We start from the raw sequence: 20,169 nt of genomic DNA, 5'->3' as shown, positions 1-20,169 counted from the left end.
GTTGGCCTACGACGTCGACGTCTCGCACAAGCCCTATCAGGCTGGCGAACGGGTATGGCTCCACGATCCCACTACCGTACGACAGAAGCTGAAGCCCAAATGGAAGGGGCCTTACACTGTCATAGAGCGGCTCCTCCAAGACGGTGAACCAGGCGTCACGTATCGGATCCAAGACACCAAGGGCCGAAAACAAATAGTCCATTACAATAGGCTAAAAAAATGCCATACCCTACCTCAGCGGGATCATGCTGTGAACTTGCGGGCCGCACCAGCGACGAATCAGCGTGACACCTCCAACCCGCCGTCACCAGCGGCGAATCAGCGTGACGCCTCCAACCCGCCGTCCCAGGGGACTGGTGTGACAACGAGAAGAGGTCGTCGGGTGCGACCACCGTCCCGATACGACGACTTTGTGGCTGTTAGGGACTGACACCGCCCTTCATCCAGCTCCACATGTATTCACCCCTTGATGGACAAGGGTCTTTGCAGGACATATTGCTGCGTTGCGGAGGTTCATGGGATTACCCGCAGACACATGACTGTGCAGGACATATTACTGCGTTGCGGACCCATGGGATTACCCGCAGACCAGTCCTTCTGCCGAACTTGACTATTAGTGGGCAGAACTGGACCAACCAGCCTGCAGAACTGAACAGTTCTATACAACTACATATATACCTAACGTTATATATTTTTCTTGTTGTTTCGTTATCCCATTATTGTTATTCGTCAGTATATTCTGTAGTTAATTAGTCGTTCCAACAATGTTACATAGTTGATATATTCACCACGTTATGTATCGTTAACTTCAGGAGAAGTTAAGTTCTTCTACATAGGGGGGAAGCGTGTAAGGATACAATATACACCCCCACAAACTATTGGACCAGTCCGGTCAGAGGTCACGGACTGCACATGTTCTGACAAGAATACAGTTCATATCCCAGCACTTCTCGCATCTTCATTCCTGGAGTGATTACTTATAAGTTCCAATATCTTCACCAACTGGACACTTATACTAATGTTGAAGTTGAATCATTGCCCGCTGTTAAGCAGTGCGGTGTTGATGCATACGTAGGCAAATATTGCGACTGGAAATTTCTCCGAAAGGGTGAGCCAACAAACACAGGAACAACGCCCAATGTTCCTCTATTAAAAAATCAGTGTTTTTTTGTGTAGTGTGTGGTGTACTCAAGGTTTTATTTCCATGTTTTATGCAAAGAACTGGAATTTGTGAACCATATGGCATACGTCATTCAGTCAGTCATATTTCCTCCCTTCCATTCATCCTTTAATCCATCCATCCGATCTTTTCATCCATCCATCCATCCATTCATTTGCAGTACATTTGGTCCATATATCATATATTTTTTTGTAGCCCAGTGTAATATTAGTTTTCTATTGAGGTTATATAATAAATCTTTTGTTACATTTTTTCAGATCTTTGGACCAGTTCAGAGCATATCAAAAATACCACCACAATTGAAAAGAGAAGGGGTCTATACTGGTGTGAGTGTATCAAAACTTACAGTCTGGTCTTATGCAGCTCGTAGTTATTGTACAAAACTTGTGTGTTACACCTACCTATAAAATCAGCCTACCAGTAATGCAAAACAAACAAATAAGATACACAAACATTTTAATGTGCTGTGAAATGCCTTGTATTCAGATCATCTTTTTTGTTTACCATATCATCTAAAACACCGATCTTTCAAGCCTTTTCAAAGTGAAGACAGTTTACAAGTGTAACTACATGCACCATGTACATTTGTATTTCTCTAGATTCCTCTTGTACTTGGACCATTGTAGACCCTTCAACTCTGTGCAGGTGATATTTTTGTCTCAACCAAAATCTCAAAAACCTGTGAGAAGGAGATGGCATTGATAAGTCATTCCAAGTTTTCTCAATTTATGTCTTCCATCATATTAAAATTTAAACAACGTTTCCAGCTAGTTAGGAAGTTGGCAAACTTATACATTGTATAAGGTGTATGGATTCAGTCAACAAGTCATTTCCATCATCATAGCCTGTTGCTGTAAGCTTTACAGTCAGTTTTGTTCCATTTCATCGGGATGTCTGTATCTCTGAATGTTTTTCTTGGCTTCTAAATGATCATTTGTAGCCTGAATGTACTCTTCATACATGTATATGTACATCGTTGGGACTTGATTTTCCATACTTGGTGAATAGATCCTTGTTAAAGTAAATTGAGATTCTTCAAGTGAAGAATCAATGCATCAGTCGCACACATTCTACAATGGATCTATGGTAAAACATTGTAATGAAGAGCTGTATCTCCCTTTTCAACCCTTTTAAAAGTCAGCAGAATGTAACAATTCTATAAGACGTAAAAGTGATTTGTAAATATAGCATTGTATTGAATAGAAACATATATTAACGTTTATGTCAAATATGATATGAAAAAAAGTTTGGACCTCACTGGCATGTTCAGATAATGAAACTTTTCCTTACAGTTTAAGTACGACTTTGTAATTTTTCAGCGTCCATTTGGAGCAAATGAAAGTTTGACTCTGACACAAGCAAACAAGAGATCACCAGACTCTGCATATCATTCTGTGTGGGCCCAACCCTGTACTTCTGTTGTGTCAATAATCCAGTTTTACATCTTGCCACTAGTAGTGAGCTACATGTCTAATTAGTAATAGTAATATAAGCAAGTCACCACTAATGCTATAGTTCGACCTCGCCATTACAACGAAGTTTCAGTCTCACATTTATACATTCTGAAGTAACTTGAATGATAAAATGTTCCGCAATAAGCTAGGGAACTTGAGTCTATTTCAATTTCCAAACAGTTCGGGCGTTTGAGGGTTAAGTACGATTTTGTCATTTTTCAGCGTCCATTTGGGGCAGATGAAAGTTTGACTCTGACACAAGCAAACACTAGATCACCAGACTCTGCATATCATTCTGCCAATACCTGCACTTTCTGACTCTGCTTTTTTTGTTTTATATTTTACTTTACTTTTCTTTTCTTTACTTCTGTTGTGTCAATAGTCCAGTTCCCCATCTTACCATGCACTAGTAGTGTGAGCTACATGTCTAATTAGTAATAGTAATATAAGCAAGTCACCACTAATGCTATAGTTCGACCTGGCCATTATTACGAAGTTTCAGTCTCACAGTTATAAATTCTGAAGTAACTTGAATGATAAATGCTCACCAACAAGCTAGGGAACTTAACTTGAGTCTATTTCAATTTCCAAACAGTTCGGGTGTTTGAGGGTTAAGTACGATTTTGTCATTTTTCAGCGTCCATTTGGGGCAGATGAAAGTTTGACTCTGACACAAGCAAACACTAGATCACCAGACTCTGCATATCATTCTGTGTGGGCCAATACCTGCACTTTCTGACTCTGCTTTTTTTGTTTTATATTTTACTTTTCTTTTCTTTACTTCTGTTGTGTCAATAATCCAGTTCCCCATCTTACCATGCACTAGTAGTGTGAGCTACATGTCTAATTAGTAATTATAGTAATATAAGCAAGTCACCACTAATGCTATGGTTCGACCTGGCCATTACAACAAAGTTTCAGTCTCACAATTATACATTCTGAAGTAACTTGAATGATAAAATGTTCCGCAATAAGCTATGGAACTTGAGTCTATTTCAATTTCCAAACAGTCATTTAAAGATGGTAATGTTAAGCCGACCATGGCCTATCGACCTTCTCCAGACCAATGGTTGGGAGTTAACCCCCTGTCACACATAGTCAACCAGAGCATTATTCCTCTACACCTTTACAGCACAGACACCTTACTTTTTTTACGTTTTCAAATTCTGTTTCCCTTGGTCCAACTAGGAATTCCCTCAAAGTTTGTGTGTTTCTTGGGTTAGATTTCTTTCCTTAGACCAGGAATGGATTACATACTTAGCCAACCAGAGCATTATTCTTCTACACCTTTACAGCACGGACATCTTACTTTTTTTACGTTTTCAAATTCTGTTTCCCTTGGTCCAACTAGGGACTTCCTCAAAGTTTGTGTTTCTTAGGTTAGATTTCTTTCCTTAGACCAGGAATGGATTACATACTCAGTACTTGGCCAACCAGAGCATTATTCTTCTACACCTTTACAGCACAGACACCTTACTTTTTTTACGTTTTCAAATTCTGTTTCCCTTGGTCCAACTAGTTCCTCAAAGTTTGTGTGTTTCTTGGGTTAGATTTCTTTCCTTAGATCAGGAATGGATTACATACTCACAGACCGTATCACTTTGGCCTCTTGCAAACGTAGGGAAGCCCAGTGTAGCATTTGTTGTCATCCCACTGTCCTTTTTTACCGCTTGCGCCTACCCAAAAACTACGGTCGTCCTGTTGAAAATGATACATACAACGAAAGGTTACACAGTGTCATGTAAGGCCACGGGCGAACAAGCAGAACCATAGAAAACAAACCCCGTGTACTTGGAGGTCAGGCCACAGCAAGTAATTTTTATGGATGACATTAGCGCGCGTATTAACTTTCGCCTGATTTGGGGATTGGAAATTGTTGCCAGTGGTCAACATACCGAAAATGGGCCTTGTTTTAATTCGCCCTATCGCATTAGATTTGGAGTCTGAGGAGGATGGCATCCATAAAATCTACTTGCTGTGGACTTATGAAAAGAGAAACAACTGATCTCACCTTGCTGTACATAGCACCACAGTGCTCTCCCTGGCCAAATGACAGCCAAGCCTTATTGTTAGGCTCACCCGGAGCCCAGTTTGTGTAGGTCAAGTCCGACCTATCCGTCCACGAAAATCCTCCCTTGCCGCGACACAATCCGAACCAGACCAAATGTCGAACTGTACCTTTCGGGGCTGGAATAAACATAATTTGTCTGTCACTTATGAGGCAGTTCATTCATGCGTATAAATACAGTGGTAACGTAAAGCATTGTTAGCCATCGGGGAACTGCTTTTGGCAACTGTTAAAAGACGCATTTAGTTCTTATAATGGTTTGGTCTTGTGACACACCGCGACAGCCTGTCAAATTTCTAGTCATTTTTTTATAATGTAGTAAGTTGAATCAATCCTATCCAGTAGCATACTGATATCTGTGAGACAAACATGTGAAAACGATTGCTTGTTTTGTATAGGCTTTTATGGCCAGTATCCAAAGTAAACGCCTCACGAACCTTGTTTTCAAATGCTTCAAGTATGCAATGATGGCTACAATGTGCCAAGAAATGGCAGTAAATGTTAGTATCAGAAATATTTCCTCATCCAAAATATCTTTGCTCATATCATTTAATCATATTATCGATATTGTTACCCACCATTTGTGATGAGCATTGCAATGAAGTCGTTCTCCTCTCGGCTTTGGACGGAGGCCAGATTTGCACCATGCTGCTTACATCGTGAGTTTGCAGTAGACCATTTGACTTTGTCCCTCATCAACTTGTAGCAGTGCTTGTTGTATTCAATCCATCCATTCTGGCAACGTCGGCCTGTAACAAGAAACAGTCATGACTTAAAATATCAGACTTATCAACCAATTGAGGTGTTCAAAAACTCTTATTTTCCAAGAACTATTGTAGTGCGGAAGTCGTTGCCACCAAGCACAGTTGGGGCATCATCAGTAGAAAGCTTTAGACAACTCCTGCAATTAAATGACATTGTGCAAAGATTGAGTTTAACAAGTCGTTCGGTAGGATATAGCTAGCTGCTGCTGCGCCGCGTGCCTGCAAAGCTGGTGTGTTGCACAGATACACAGGTAACAAACAGTAAGAAGTGTACTCAAGAAAACTGTTTCTCAACCAACCGAATGGGTTTTAAAACTGCCAGTCGTTTCTTGTAGCATCCACTCCTTTTTGTAAATGACTCAGATGTTCCAAAATAAACATCTTTGATTCTAGATTTTACACTGGAATATTTCAGCAAGTCTGAAACTCACCTTGCTGACAGTTCTGTCCAGTCCATCCAGGGGAGCAGGTGCATCTGTATCCACCATCTTTGTTCACACAGGTTCCATGCTGGCAAGGGTTTCTGGTACACTCATTGATGTCTGTGTGACAAAAAGAAAATGAGCCATGTAGATCTGCCCCAACGGCTGACTAAGCCATGGGAGAGAGTGAGTGAGTGAGTGAGTGAGTGAGTGAGTGAGTGAGTGAGTGAGTGAGTGAGTGAGTAGATCTTTGCAGCATGTCAGTTAAGCACTAGAATATTGAGATGCATTTCCAGAGTTATTTCTAAACCAAAATAGAAATGTACGTTAACCACAGACCTTGCTGGCAGTTCTGTCCAGTCCATCCAGGTGAGCAGGTGCATTTGTATCCACCATTTTTGTTCACACAGGTTCCATGCTGACAGGGTTTGCTGGTACACTCATTGATGTCTAAATGAAAGAGATGTACACAATTGTAGCTGATCTGACTGAAACCACAATGAGAACATAATAATCATGCTTTTCTACCACAGTGTACACAAAAGGATATCAGCAGCACTAAAATATTGAGTTTTTCTAAACCAAAACGGAAATGGACGTTAACCACAGACCTTGCTGACAGTTCTGTCCAGTCCATCCAGATGAGCAGGTACATTTGTATCCGCCATCTTTGTTCACACAAGTTCCATGTTGACAAGGTTTGCGAGTACACTCATTGATGTCTGAATGAAAGGGATGTACACAATTGCAGCTGAACTGAATGGAAACACACTGACCGCGTAAAAATTATACATATCTGCCAAAGTATAGACAACAAGGGACTCACCTTGCTGACAATTCTGTCCAGTCCATCCAGGTGAGCAGGCACATTTGTATCCACCATCTTTGTTCACACAGCGTCCATGCTGGCATGATTTGCCAGTACACCCATTGATGTCTGCGTTATCATCATTTATCTCTATGTTATAAAGAAAAACAAGTATGTCATACACAATATAGATCACTGTTATAACACGTATGAAAGAAAGAAAAAGAAGAAAAATAACTCACCTTGCTGACAGGTCTGTCCAGTCCATCCAGGTGAGCAGGTGCATTTGTATCCACCATCTTTGTTCACACAGGCTCTATCCGGGCAGGGGTTCCTCATACACTCGTCAATATCTTTGCAAATTTACAAAAATAACAGTTGCAATACTTGGAATCACAGAAACACGCTCATATGAATTGAAACAAGTTTTTGAACATGGTACTATATGACTTTTACAAGTATTTTATTAAAATGGTAAATTGAACAAGGAGTAGGTATTGCTGTTCTAAAGAGCTAAATATGGTCAAATTTTGAGTATTGTTCTAAAAAATATGCAAATGTGGAAAAATTGGCAGTCCTCATAATCAATCATTGAAGAATATAATGGAGGGCTGTAAAGGGCCAGCACTATATATGGCAGGCCAATAATAGTTATGTTGCGCTATGGAGGATTGAAGAAATAGAAGGATAGAGTCATGAACATTCAAGCAACATGATCCTGAAGATGAGAAAATGAGTGTAGAATTACCCAGTCACGGACAGCACCCAAATGTTGTTAGCTAACAAAATAGTCTGGAGAAAGAACTTACCTTGCTGACAGTTCTGCCCAGTCCATCCAGGTGAGCAGGAGCATTTGTAGCCGCCACCTTTGTTCACACAGGTTCCATGTTTGCATGGTTTGCCAGCACACTCATTGATGTCTGCATGATGAAGAAAGAAATTCCATACATAAACTTATACTACGTTGTATTTAAAGAAACCAAGAAAGTAGATATAGATCCTTAATTTGAGTATAAAGCAGTCTGTGGTGGCCTGCATCATCAACAGATGAGCGGCAACAATGATGATGATGATGAGTTGCAACATAAAGACACAAGTTGAAGTACAAATGTAAATCACCTTGCTGGCAGTTAGTCCAGTCCATCCAGGTGAGCAGGTGCATTTGTAGCCGCCATCTTTGTTCACACAGGTTCCGTGTTTGCAAGGCCATGGATTTTTCATGCACTCATCGATGTCTGTGTGATGAAGAAATACGATGTATCAATAAAATGAACATTTGACAGTTTTCTAAATGTATCCAGTTACTTGTCTGAGTAACCTTATGTTTCTCATTACCTGGATGTCTAAACCTTCATCGACATAAAATAATTTTTTTTATTTACTTCAGAATTCACCTCAAAACAAGGCTCGTGAGAGCCACTTACGTGTTTTGGGTTACAGTGATGACTGCGTGGTCAAATATTTGTTCACCCTTGATTTAAACCGTTGGAGGTTGTAATTAGCGGTGAAACATTCACGGGGAAGCTTGTTCCACAGTGAAGTGGTTCTGGGGAAGAAACTGTCAGCAATTGCATCAAAGAAAAAGAAGAAAACTGCATATAAGCAAAGTGAATGGTAGCTGCAGAAAAATAACTCACCTTGCTGACAGTTCTGTCCAGTCCATCCAGGTGAGCAGGTGCATTTGTGTCCGCCATCTTTGTTTACACAGGTTCCGTGTTTGCAAGGCCGTGGGTTTCTCATGCACTCATCGATATCTGTGTGACATACGATGTAGCAATACATCAAAAAGAGAAGAGATGGATGGATGAAGGAACGGATATAGGAAAATTCATATATGCAAAGTGAATGGTACTTGCAGAAAAATAGCTCACCTTGCTGACAGTTCTGTCCAGTCCATCCAGGTGAGCAGGTACATTTGTAACCGCCATCTTTGTTCACACAGGTTCCATGCTGACAGGGATTGCCGGTACACTCATTGATGTCTGTGTGAAAGAAATGCACAGTTGCAGCTAAACTGATTAGATGCACATTTGTGCCTTAGTTTTTACTTAATACCAAAAGGAGCTCACCTTGCTGACAGTTGTGTCCAGTCCATCCAGGTGAGCAGGTGCATTTGTATCCGCCATCTTTGTTCACACAGGCCCCATGCAGACAAGGATTCTCGATACACTTCTCTGCATTGTCAAGACCTGAGCAAAACAAAATAAAATAAAAGTCTACATTGACCAAGCTCCATGTTACAAAGATAATGGGGAAAAGTATGATAAGCAAGTAAAGTGTAGCTGTACTTGACTTCCAACAAAATGAATCGGACTTACTGGTTGTTGGTTGAGGTGTACATGTGGTGAGAGTTACTGGTAAGGGCTCACCATTTTCAGTGACGTCTGCGTACGGATCAGCCCAATTCCATCCTGGTGGTGGAGACAGTGTGGTCAAGCTGACGACAACTGAGTTGTTCATCATCTCGTGGAATCCGGCCTGCCACGTGGTGCCAGACTTGGTCGGAGGTGCCGGTGGGATGGGAAAAGCGACATCCAAGCCGTTCTCCTTGTAGGACGCCGTCCACCATGGATTGCTCGGCTTCTCTAGCTTCTTACCGATTGGCAGGTCATCCTGATTCTACATTTATAAACAAGTGCACGTTTTTAGAATTGTCAAGTATGGCAACACCGAGTCAATTTGTTGATTCTCGATGTTGATGAATAGAGCTTAACTGAAATATTTCTATCAATATAGGGTTTGTCCCGTTTGGGGGCCATGTCTGTGCCTTGTTAAATACAGCTTGAATTTTCATGACCTTGAAGCTCACATCCGTTACATGTGTCTGACCTGTCAATATGTCTGACAATACGTGCTGTCAAGCTGCTCTGTCCGGACAAACTGACACACAAACCCACAGCTCAGCCACCCAATACAATACATCCGTACCCGGTAATAACACATATGTAAATTGACTAACAAACTAACAAACTGGTGGACGTACCAAGTTGGCAACTACCAAGTACCTAATATACTAGCTCAGAAAAGAACAAGAAATAGTCATGCCTTGAAGTACCAGAAGTTATCAACCAAGGATTGGGGTGTTCAAATTCTTTCCTAGAACTATCGCAGAGTGGAATTCGCTGTCACCAAGTACAGTAGGGGCATCATCTTTAGATAGATGCTCAATGATTTACTGTAACAAGCCGTTCGGTGTAATGTAGCCAGCTGCCGCCGCGCCGCGTGCCTGCGAAGCTGGTGTGCTACGTTGAAGGGCGGTTGTACCAGCTATACAGCCCGTACCTGTCTGCCTACCTTTCTTCCTGGTATGAGGATGCCAGGCGACACAAATTCGGCGATGAAAACTGACGACACCGTCAGAAGCCCGCAGCAGAGTATAAGCCAACAAGCGTTAGATTTCATCTTATTCCAAAGCTTCACAGCATGACCTAAGATTTAAAAATTACATAAAAATCACAAATTATGTTGCTATTGCATCAAACTTTGTCGATGATAAGTATGAGTGCCAGATATAATGTAGAGGGAAAAAGGTGGTATTGGTTTGGTGTTCATGGCAGATTTTTGTAAGGACAATCCATGGATGCTCTATGTATACACTAAATCCAAAACATGATCTAAGATTTTTTTAAAATGCGTTAAAATCACAAATAATAACTGACTTCCAAGGTAGCCCAATAAAACAAGTCACATAAGAAATTATAGGCATAAAATAAACCACATTACGTACAGTGAGTGTGTGACAAAATTAAACATATCAATCAAATAATTACATGTATTACAGGCAATAAATGATATAAACAAATAGTAAAAGTAATCAAATCATATAAAACAAAACATATCAACCAAAACAAATAGTCAAAATCATAAGGCATATTCTCAGTCCATGTCGTTCCAGTCAAATGATGACAGTCATACCTCTAGCTAGCTTTGTGGCACAAGACTCAGGACTCGAACCCGGGATCTCTTGGTTCCGAGTGGAGCACGCTGCCGCCACGCCACACGACCCCACAACTCATTACACTACTCATTACTTACAATATAAGCTTAAACAGAACATATTTTTCCCTTTGAATGAACAACGTTAAAACATTTTTAATGATGCTGCACATGTAACTAATACAGTCAAATGTACTTGATTTGAACATACCTCTAGCTTTGTGGCCAACGCCAGGCGCATCACCATCCCGCTCTCGGCTGCCATCCCTGGGTGAGTAGGCATGTTTATTGCGCAACAATTGCATTGGATACAATGTATGGCAAATGATACTCAATAACTATAAACTATTTCTACTAGTGTACTAATCTAACTTCAATACATGTATATATGTTATAATGGAATGTTACATTTCACATCTCTTTTGTATAGCATTATGTACATATTTGCCTAGGTAAACAGATAAAGGGTATGATAACAGCATGTTGAAAATTTCTCTACTCCCAGGTAGTGTTATTCTACTCTTACATGATATCATTAGTTTTTTACTTTGTGTAGGACGTGTCGGAATGCGACTCTCCATTGACATATCAAATAATTACATGTAGAGGCAATAAATGATATAAACAAAGAGTTGTTGTTGTTGGCAAAGAGTAAACAGATAAAGCGCATGATAACAGCATGTTGAAAATTTCTCTACTCCCAGGTAGTGTTATTTTACTCTTAAATGATATCATTAGTTTTTTTACTTTGTGTAGGACGCGTCGGAGTGCGACTCTTCGCTGTGGCCGCCCATGTTCAGGTGAAGCGTTGAGGCACGTTTGGGCCCGGCAGAGCCCCCATCCTGACTCTCGCTGCCTTCCGGAGGCTTATCGGCAGACTGCCCTGTACGGCGGGGCAGGGGCGGGGGTTCACTGGACCCGTTGGTTTCTTTGACAGATATCATTAAGAGATCATTACACTACCAGGTGTACAAATGTGATATTTATGTGAATTTGACGGCAAAACATGTAACGTTAATATAATGTGATTGCTTTGGCAGATATGATTATCAGATCATTAACACTACCACAAAAAATGGTGTACAAAAAAATTATGATCTTTATGTGCGTTTGAAAAACAGAAAAACGTGATATGATGTGACTTTGTTTCTTCAAAATTGTGACACAACAATACGGGGTGTGCTCTAGGCAGCGAGTATGCTGATAACGTGCACATCAAATACATACATACATTACATGTAACATGGAAACAGTTACAGTTAAAAGTTAGGCATACATAAATAACATTATCTAACGTTACATCTAACACTATCTAAATCACACTAAATGTCTTGCATTTTCATAGTAATTTTTTTAGTCTAATGTGACTCAAGAGAAATAATGTTGTGAATTGTTTTAGAAACTTTCATATTTATGATCAATAATTGCGTACCCGCGGGAGGGCTGGGACCGAGGTTGATGTGGAATACATTGTGTTGTATTTTGTGTCATACCCACCCGAGAAAACGCGCCATTCAATGCGAAATGTGCCAACATTTGTCTAATATCCGAATCCAGTATTCGAATTTTCGAAAGCGGCGTACTCGAAACGCGTTCGAATTATTCTATAGAATTTTTGGAACCCCGTGTGATAACCGTCGGGCGATCCGACCCAAGGTCGGGCTGGGTATTTTATTCATGACATACATACCCGACAAAAACACACTCTTCAATGCGAAATGTGCAAAAAGTTGAGGAAATTTGGTGTCCCTAGGAAAAAAAACATCAACCGTAACATCAACCCTAACGTCCGAATCCAGTAGTGGAATTTTCAAACGTTATTGTGGCCCATATATCACTTATAGAAATTTTCCACCACATATCTCAATGACGTAACGATAACTGTAACAGGTACAAAGTAAGGCAACATACCTGTGATACCTTTGTTATATGGAGGTTGCTTATACTTCTAACAATTCTATGCGACTAATATTTTTTAAAATATTTGTTAAAAATATTTGTTAAAAATATGTTAAAAATATTTGTTAAAAACACTTTTAAAAATATCAGTCGGTTAGAATTATTAATTCAATATTTTAAAAACTGATACATATAATGACAAGTCGCTCTACCATTGTAAAAGAAATCATAAAGTAAAACACAATCTGACATACCTTGGCTTGATGCAGACATCTTGGGTATGGTATCCATAGCGAATCATGTTTAGTTGGCGCAACAAGTATGTGCGAAAAGAGCACGAGCCATGCCTTTTTTAAACGGCAAAAGAACGCACAGCTAGGATACGCACAGCCTGGATGAAACAAGCCCCGACGAGACTAATATCGCAAAATATCAAAAACAACTTAAAGCTCCAAATTACATCAAATTTCAAACGTGCGAAATCACACGCACACCACGTGGGTGTACGTTCTTTCATGTTTATGCACTGCTATAGACCATATCAGTTCAATCTGTTGGGTGTCGGACAAAAAAAATAACGATGGAGTGAAAGATACAGGTAAAGCTAACGTTTAATAGTTCCACAGCCTTTTTTTTTTAATCCGTAGGGGCAGTGGGTACGTTGTTAATCCACTGTGTCTAGGACATGGTATTGGGAGGTGGAGTCCGTCCCTCTCCTTAATTCCACCGCCTTTTACCTCCCCAAACCAAAAGTCAGGCACCCATTTTACACCTGAGTGGAGTAAGGAAAGTCGTCAAATCTTATTACAGCGAAACGAATTGCTGTGCCTTTATAAAGTACAATTGTCTACTGCACCTTTTGCCTTTATAAAATACAATTCTACTGCACCTTTCAGGCATCAATAGAGAGATCGATAAATTTGTTTCTTTAAGTGTTCAGCAAAACTGTGTTTTATATGGGATGTTAAAAAAGTCAATTTGCCGTAGAGATGAGTTACAAGATTTCAAAGTTAGTTCTCCGCCCCCGTATGAGCAGCACCCGAAAGTCGTGAAAAATGCAATGTCTCTTTTTACCTTTATAGAATACAATTCTACTGCATCTTTCAAGCATCAATACATAGATCGATAAATTAGTTTCTTTATGTGTTCAGCGAAACTGTGTTTCATATGGGATGTCAAAAAAGTGAGAGTTACAAGATATCAAAGTTGGTTCACCGCCCCCATATAAGCTTTGTTAGATCTTTAGTTGTAGAAGACCATACAAAAGTCCCTGTCCTTTTTGTTCTGTCAATAAAGAATCTCTATAAGCAGCGTCCGAAAGTCGTGGAAAATGCAATATGTCTCTGCCAATACTTATTCATTGTTCCTAGTGTGGTATGATGTAACAGAGCAAGAACTCCAAATAAGGTATTGCGAATGGCTTGCGTTGTGTAAACAGCTACTTCAGACGAAACATTACGAGACTAATTCACAAAACATGCATACAAACATGCCATGTCACCTCCTTCGCCCTTTCTCTTACACGCTGACAACATGGTGACAAAATAGCTTAAAGTTTGTACCAATCAACACCCAGTACCAAATCGTATGTGGTTTATTCTGAAAACACAAGAAGCTATCTATATTGCTATCTCGTAGTTTTGTTAATATTTCTAGGACTAGAAGGCTTTGAAATGTAGCCTGGTTACCAAACCTATTATAGCTCCCGAGTCCTACATCCTCTCCGCGAAGAAGAGAGGATGTAGGACTCGGGAAATGCCCAAAATTTGAAATGGGCAAAATTTGAAATGCCCACTTGTTCTACAGTGTCCAATAATTAACTTGCATATAAACTACTGCACATAAAACAAGCATTAAGACACAACCGAGCACACATTGTGGCAGTGGTGGGATATGTTGGTTCTCAGTCAACAGATACTACTGGTGCTTCGACGAAAGTCGTCTTCAGCACGGTTAGATATAATCGGGGGCATCATGCCCTTTACCGTAGACGGACCGCTCTAATTCACCATAGAGCGTAATATTGGCGCGTTTTGCGTAGAGCGTATTCGCCGTTTTAATTCTACGTAATGCGTTGTAGCCACTTGGAATTTATCATAAAGCGTAATCGAGAGGCTTCCGTAATACGTAGCCAGCTCTCAAAATTTAGCGCAGTGCATTGTCGGGACACTGGCGAATGGATACTGCCTGGCCAATTTGATGCTGTCTTTAGGTCTTTTGCAACCCTTCGATCTGCTTGAAGATTACATGTCACACAATGCTGACGTAAACAAACCCAGAGTGTACTTTGCTCGGTCCATGTCAACCGTACGTTGTACCCACTTGTCCCTAATTTGAGGACACAAGTTGCCTACACTGTACAATCAGAGTACCGCACGATGAAGTCGTACCTAGCAGCTGTCCTGCTCCTCTGCTGTCTTCCAGGCCTCGCCTACGGGGCCTGCGCCATCGCCAACGAGCTCAAAAACAACCTCCCCGCCACCCTCTCGGGTGAGGCATGTCCGCAGAAGACGGACCCAAAACTGGTGGCTCTGAAGAAGAAGGCAGCGGATGAGAAGACCCAGCAGGACGTCACGATCTACATGCTGCAGGCCATGGCGGCCGTGGTAAGGGAACTTCGTTAGTAAAGTAAATTCTCGATTAAAGTACGCACCGCCTACTCTCCAAGCAGAGGTTTGGATTTGGGCTTATTTTTGGGCCTTTTGGGGCTTTACGCCAACCCCAGCGCACAAAAGAAAGCCTGATAAAAAAAAAACTTAAAACACGCCAAAAAAACCCCCAAACCTCTGATTGGAGAGTACGCACCGCCCATATTCGGGGCTTTTTGCAAACAAATTTGTGCGGCTGAAGCATTACTGGTGAGAGCCTTTACTGGTTGTGTAAAAGAAAGTTCCGAAATCCTATGTCTTCTTCTCGGATCCCACAGGAGGAGAAGGCCACGAACGCGCTGGAAGCCAAGCTGAAGAAACTGGAGGTGACCTTGAGGATCCTTGAAGGAGAGATGAAAAGGAAGAAGGCGGAACTTAAGGTGGTGGACAAACAACCCAAGAAGCAAGGCGACGCGTCCAAGGGCGATTTCCCAGGTATGGGTAGTGCAGTCCGTCTTCAGGCTGCTAACTGTGCAAGGAAACTTTGCTAGACATATATAGTCAAAACTGCCCAAGAAGACCACTTAGGGGGTTAAAGTCTGTTAACAGGTGGTCACTATACTATAGACAGGATTCTTCATGCTTGTGTCAATGGGGAAAAATCTTTACGGGACCACCAAAAAATGGCCACATTAGCCTGGTTGTTCCTATTTAGAGGCGGTCACTTGTACAGATATCATACTGCCAGCCTTGTATAGTCGTTGTCAATAACTTTTCAAAGTGGTTGCAATGCAATTTCCATCGATATTACCCCGTCCAGAAAAACCATAAGAATTTCTGAACGGGTTTACATCATTCCCTCACGAGGATGGTAATTGTAGAACTCACAAAATTTGAAAGAAACAGATCATGGCATCAACAAAGATTGACCACAACGTTACAACCACTTTTTGTACTCTGCACTCGAACAATGGAATGGACTTCGATTGGGCGACCATAGGTTATCAGAGCCCGGGTGTTTTGCCAACAAAACTAAACTAATAATAAACACAAATCAGTTGAATTATTTGCACGCCAAAGTACAAGGAGACAGAACGGTCAGCAATGCCTGTTATGACCACTGCGCCTGCGAGTGCATGGCTGGTCATACAGCATTTGCACAGTAAGGGAAAGATTGGAAAATCAAAAAATATCAAAGCAAGCTAAGAGATTGTGATGGCAAAATGCACATAAATGTGGGCATCTATCTTAAGTTAAAAGTTTTTGAGAAACCTCTGGCGGCATGTTCACAGTCTCACGTTCCACTTTACGGCGATCACAGCGACCACAATCGGATTTGCGCGACCCTTGATTTTATGATTCAAGTATTATGCAAGAAACAAACGTACTACTTTTTTTATTTGAAAAACAAAAGCACACAAATATAGATTTTTTTATTGCATTTCAATTAGGCAATACATACATACAAATGAAAAGAAATAGAAAATAACAACAGATACAAACATAAACTACGGATCTAACCATAAATGACAATACATAAAAGTAGAAATCATTTAATTTTCATATTTCAGACTGTGGTGGTATCAAGATCATGGACCCGACCGTCACGAGCGGGCAGCGGCAGATCAAGATCAAGGGAAACACGCAGAAGACTCCCGTCAAGTGTGACATGGAGACCATGGACGGTGAGAACACAGGCGGATAACATGCCAGGGAAAGTAGCCCGCTAAAGGGATGCAGTTTGCCGCTTTGTACTCCTTTAGTAGACCAACTCGCCTGGCATGCTATCTGTCTCTTTGGTGAGTTTTTACTCTTCTCAGCCGCCTCTGGCACCTGGTAGTGGTAGAGAGAATATCGTGTTACTAGTTTCAGAGACCTCCTAACCTCCAGATATGCAGATCCCACCCAGAAATCTCTACTTTTCGCCAGTGGCTGCTACTCCAAACACTACCACCCCTGTCACTGACAAAAAGTATTGAAGGCTAATGAAATGTCTGACAGTTTTCAAAATCCATCCAGTTGCTTGAGCAACTGTTTTGTTGTGCATACATCTGGCTCTTCTATAATTCCAGTACCCATCAAATTGAGCCTGAGTAGGACGGTCGTCATCCAAAATGTTGATGCTATGATTTTACTTTTTCCTACAGGAGGCTGGACGGTCATCCTGGAGAGGGACGCGTCCCAGAGTAAGGTGGTGGACTTCGACAAGGATCTCGCCGCGTACAAGAAGGGCTTCGACAGCCCGACGGACGCCAACTTCATCATGGGGCTGGACGTCATGAACAAGCTGACGGCTCAGGGGAAGTACCAACTACTGGTGGAGATGGAGGACTTTGATGGTACCGAACTGTTCACTGATGTTGTGTACATAATTTGTATGTATGTGTGTATGTATGTATGTATGTAACTATGTATGTATGTATGTGTATGTGTGTATGTGGAGAGAGAGAGAGAGAGAACAAAAGCAAGAACAATTATAGCAAGTCTCAGCAAGGGCAAGAGCAATAGATAGATATTGATTGATATATAGATATATAGATATATAGATATATAGATAGATAGATAGATAGATAGATAGATAGACAGATAGACAGACAGATAGACAGACAGATAGACAGATACTATATTGAATACATACACAACTATCCTTTAAGGGTGAAAAACAGAGCAAAAGGCACAGGAATAAATGGCCTATTGCCGAAATATCTACTGAATATGACTTCTGATCAAACTACTGATTTTATCTTTCCTCTGTTTGGGAGATCAGTGAACATAGTCAGCAACAAGATCATCCGTTATTGTTTATGTTTGTACACATCCTTTAGGTGCGAAGGCCTCGGCAATGTACAAGGAGTTTAAGGTCGGAGATCAAGCCAGCAACTACAAGCTGACCATTGGTGAGTACAGAGTACAGCAGCGAATCATAACTGCAGGGTTAAATTACAGTATCTGTTAGACACTTAGGCCTATCCATATAATTAAGAGCACCTGTCACATGACTTTGACTTTATTGGGATCCACATTTAGCTTACAACAAATGTAGCTATTCTTCCTGTGGTCCTTCAAGACACACATGACATATTTACAAAATCTTACATGTTTTACGTAACATGTCTTATATTGTTTAAAGGCAGGTCAGACAGCCTGTGGCATTTTTAACTTTCTTCCTGCTGCCGTAAACCAATAGAGAATTTCCAGCCAAACGACTACTTCAATCTGCTAAAGGTTAAAACGTACCATTGTTAAAACGTTACCCGTGTTTCATGTTCAGGTGAGTACGACGACGCCAAGAGCACAGCTGGAGACGCGCTGTTCTTCCACAACGGGAAACCGTTCAGCGTCAAGGACAAGGACAACGACGGAAACGTGAGTTTTCTTCAGCTCTGAATCATTTGATCATTCTGTTAAGTAATGGTTTGTTTGTTTGTTTGTTTGTTTGTTTGTTTGTCTGAGGAAACATAGAGCAAATCAGCCTCGCAATTATACTTGTTGTATCAGTCGTCCTAAGCTGAAGGTACCACCCAACTGTTTTTTTTAAGATCAGTCAATAAATAAATAAATAAGTATCTACAATCATCCTCATAAGACGAGCACAAACGTTATTGTCGACGTACATAACGTTAATACGTTGATATGCCAGGCGCCAGAGTTACTGAACGATACAATAGAAAACAGGGTTTTACGTTTGGCACTAGTAAAACCTGTGGCGAGCCTGATTAAGTTAGGGATTTTCTGACCAGTAAACTTTGTACTTTCTTGTCTTGACTTCAGACTAAACTGGCCTGGGCTGTTGTAGCGACAGGAGGCTGGTGGTACCATGAGAACGGCTACGCAGCTCACCCCACTGGTAAGAACAGACTCACAGCTTTCAATAGTTTCACTAGCTTACATCACATCTTCACACTGCATGCAGCAGCGACACCTACATGTAGCTTCAGTGCAAAGTAGAACCGATTATAGTACTAGTGCCCGAGGAAGGTGACAAGCGGTCACTGAAACATCAGTACCAGGAAACAAAGACAGTACACAAGGGAATTTTTACTAAAGCAACTGAATAGATTTCGAAAACTGTTTCAATGTGTAACGATTTCCTTGTGTATCTCATTACCTGGTAGACTAACCGCCATTGACAAAGACTTTGCACTTTCTTAGGAAAACAACTCGACAAGACTAAGAAGGCAGACATGGAGGTTCAGACCATCAACTGGATGCCGTGGCGAGGCTGCGAGAAGCTCAAGAAAATCTCCTTCAAAGTCAGGCAGGATAGCTTCAAACTGGTCTACTGAGGAGGGCCTCAAGGTCATGTCTCAAGGTCATGTCTCAAGGTCATGTCTAAAGGTCATGTCTCAAGGTCATGTCTCAAGGTCATGTCTAAAGGTCATGTCTCAAGGTCATGTCGGTAGAAGACGTTTGTTAACGACACGTCGGGTGTTACTTTAACGATTTTAACGTTTTAACGATTTCTATTTGATTTTTCAGTAAAGCAAAATCATAATCTTACAAAACGTCGCGAATCTTAGCAATGACAGTCGGTATCACGGACTGTTATCGTTTCCTCAAACTGCAACGTTGACTGTATTTCTGATTATATGCATGGTTGGTTAACATGGGTGTGTGTCAATCATGCTTTTCTCCTTGTTTAATGATATGGTCGACGTATATATGATGAAATCATTGAACTGGAATAAACACTGCGTATACTTGCAAAGTCATTCTGTTTTATTTGCATTGCTTATGTGATTTGGAGACACAAATGTACAAATAATGATACATGGAGTTGTTTATCGCAATATGGAAGGCTTGCTTTCATAACCCCTTCAGAGAAAACAAGCTGTATGAAGATATAAAGTTACATATATAAATTTTATTACCATAAATTTCAATAATACGGTAGCGAATCATATCATTGTAGTGCTTTTCACTAGGAGTATAGAATCTTTCACACTTGCCTATTTTTTACGTGTTACCTCTATATCTTCTTTCTTCAATAGCCACTTTCTAACTTTCGGTTTGTTGTTGGTTACTTTGTTTTCAAAACTCAGGCAGTTTT

General features: G+C 40.9%; 2 protein-coding genes across 4 annotated transcripts in view; one reads left to right on the top strand and one right to left on the bottom strand.

Moving 5' to 3' along the window:
• The window catches only part of LOC109482214 (neurogenic locus notch homolog protein 1-like), a 26,448-nt gene extending 15,551 nt beyond the window's left edge, over positions 1–10,897 (bottom strand). The window contains exons 1-7 of the mRNA XM_019784907.1: positions 10,844–10,897; positions 9,066–9,315; positions 8,568–8,678; positions 8,334–8,450; positions 6,500–6,610; positions 6,228–6,338; positions 5,898–6,008 (exon numbers count right to left, since the gene is read on the bottom strand). Coding sequence (XP_019640466.1) covers positions 5,898–6,008; positions 6,228–6,338; positions 6,500–6,610; positions 8,334–8,450; positions 8,568–8,678; positions 9,066–9,315; positions 10,844–10,897 — 865 coding nt within the window. The remainder of the gene's footprint in view (positions 1–5,897; positions 6,009–6,227; positions 6,339–6,499; positions 6,611–8,333; positions 8,451–8,567; positions 8,679–9,065; positions 9,316–10,843) is intronic.
• Positions 10,898–14,901: 4,004 nt separating this feature from the next.
• LOC109482391 (ficolin-2-like) lies at positions 14,902–19,768 on the top strand. 3 transcript variants are annotated; one of them, XM_019785099.1, is made up of 9 exons: positions 14,902–15,137; positions 15,458–15,614; positions 16,691–16,804; positions 17,267–17,458; positions 17,945–18,016; positions 18,391–18,485; positions 18,891–18,966; positions 19,272–19,418; positions 19,458–19,768. In XM_019785099.1, exons 1-8 carry the CDS (start codon positions 14,910–14,912, stop codon positions 19,403–19,405), a joined length of 1,068 nt encoding a protein of 355 aa, XP_019640658.1. In that variant the 5' UTR covers positions 14,902–14,909; the 3' UTR covers positions 19,406–19,418; positions 19,458–19,768. The 3 variants fall into 3 exon arrangements, with proteins under 3 accessions (XP_019640658.1, XP_019640657.1, XP_019640656.1); XM_019785098.1 differs by having other exon boundaries at positions 19,272–19,444; positions 19,497–19,768; XM_019785097.1 differs by having other exon boundaries at positions 19,272–19,486.
• The last annotated feature ends 401 nt before the right edge of the window (positions 19,769–20,169 follow it).

This window comes from Branchiostoma belcheri, unplaced genomic scaffold (assembly GCF_001625305.1).
Source record: "Branchiostoma belcheri isolate BF01 breed outbred unplaced genomic scaffold, Haploidv18h27 scaffold6, whole genome shotgun sequence".
NCBI lineage: Eukaryota > Metazoa > Chordata > Leptocardii > Amphioxiformes > Branchiostomatidae > Branchiostoma > Branchiostoma belcheri.
This window is presented reverse-complemented; position numbering and strand designations above follow the sequence as displayed.

Bases quoted from the DNA above. Each gene is read 5' to 3' on its own strand.
- LOC109482391 (XM_019785099.1), top strand. From the start codon at position 14,910: ATGAAGTCGTACCTAGCAGCTGTCCTGCTCCTCTGCTGTCTTCCAGGC. The intron at 17,459-17,944 runs GTACCGAACTGT...CACATCCTTTAG, and splicing joins GGAGATGGAGGACTTTGATG to GTGCGAAGGCCTCGGCAATG. The intron at 18,967-19,271 runs GTAAGAACAGAC...GCACTTTCTTAG, and splicing joins CTACGCAGCTCACCCCACTG to GAAAACAACTCGACAAGACT.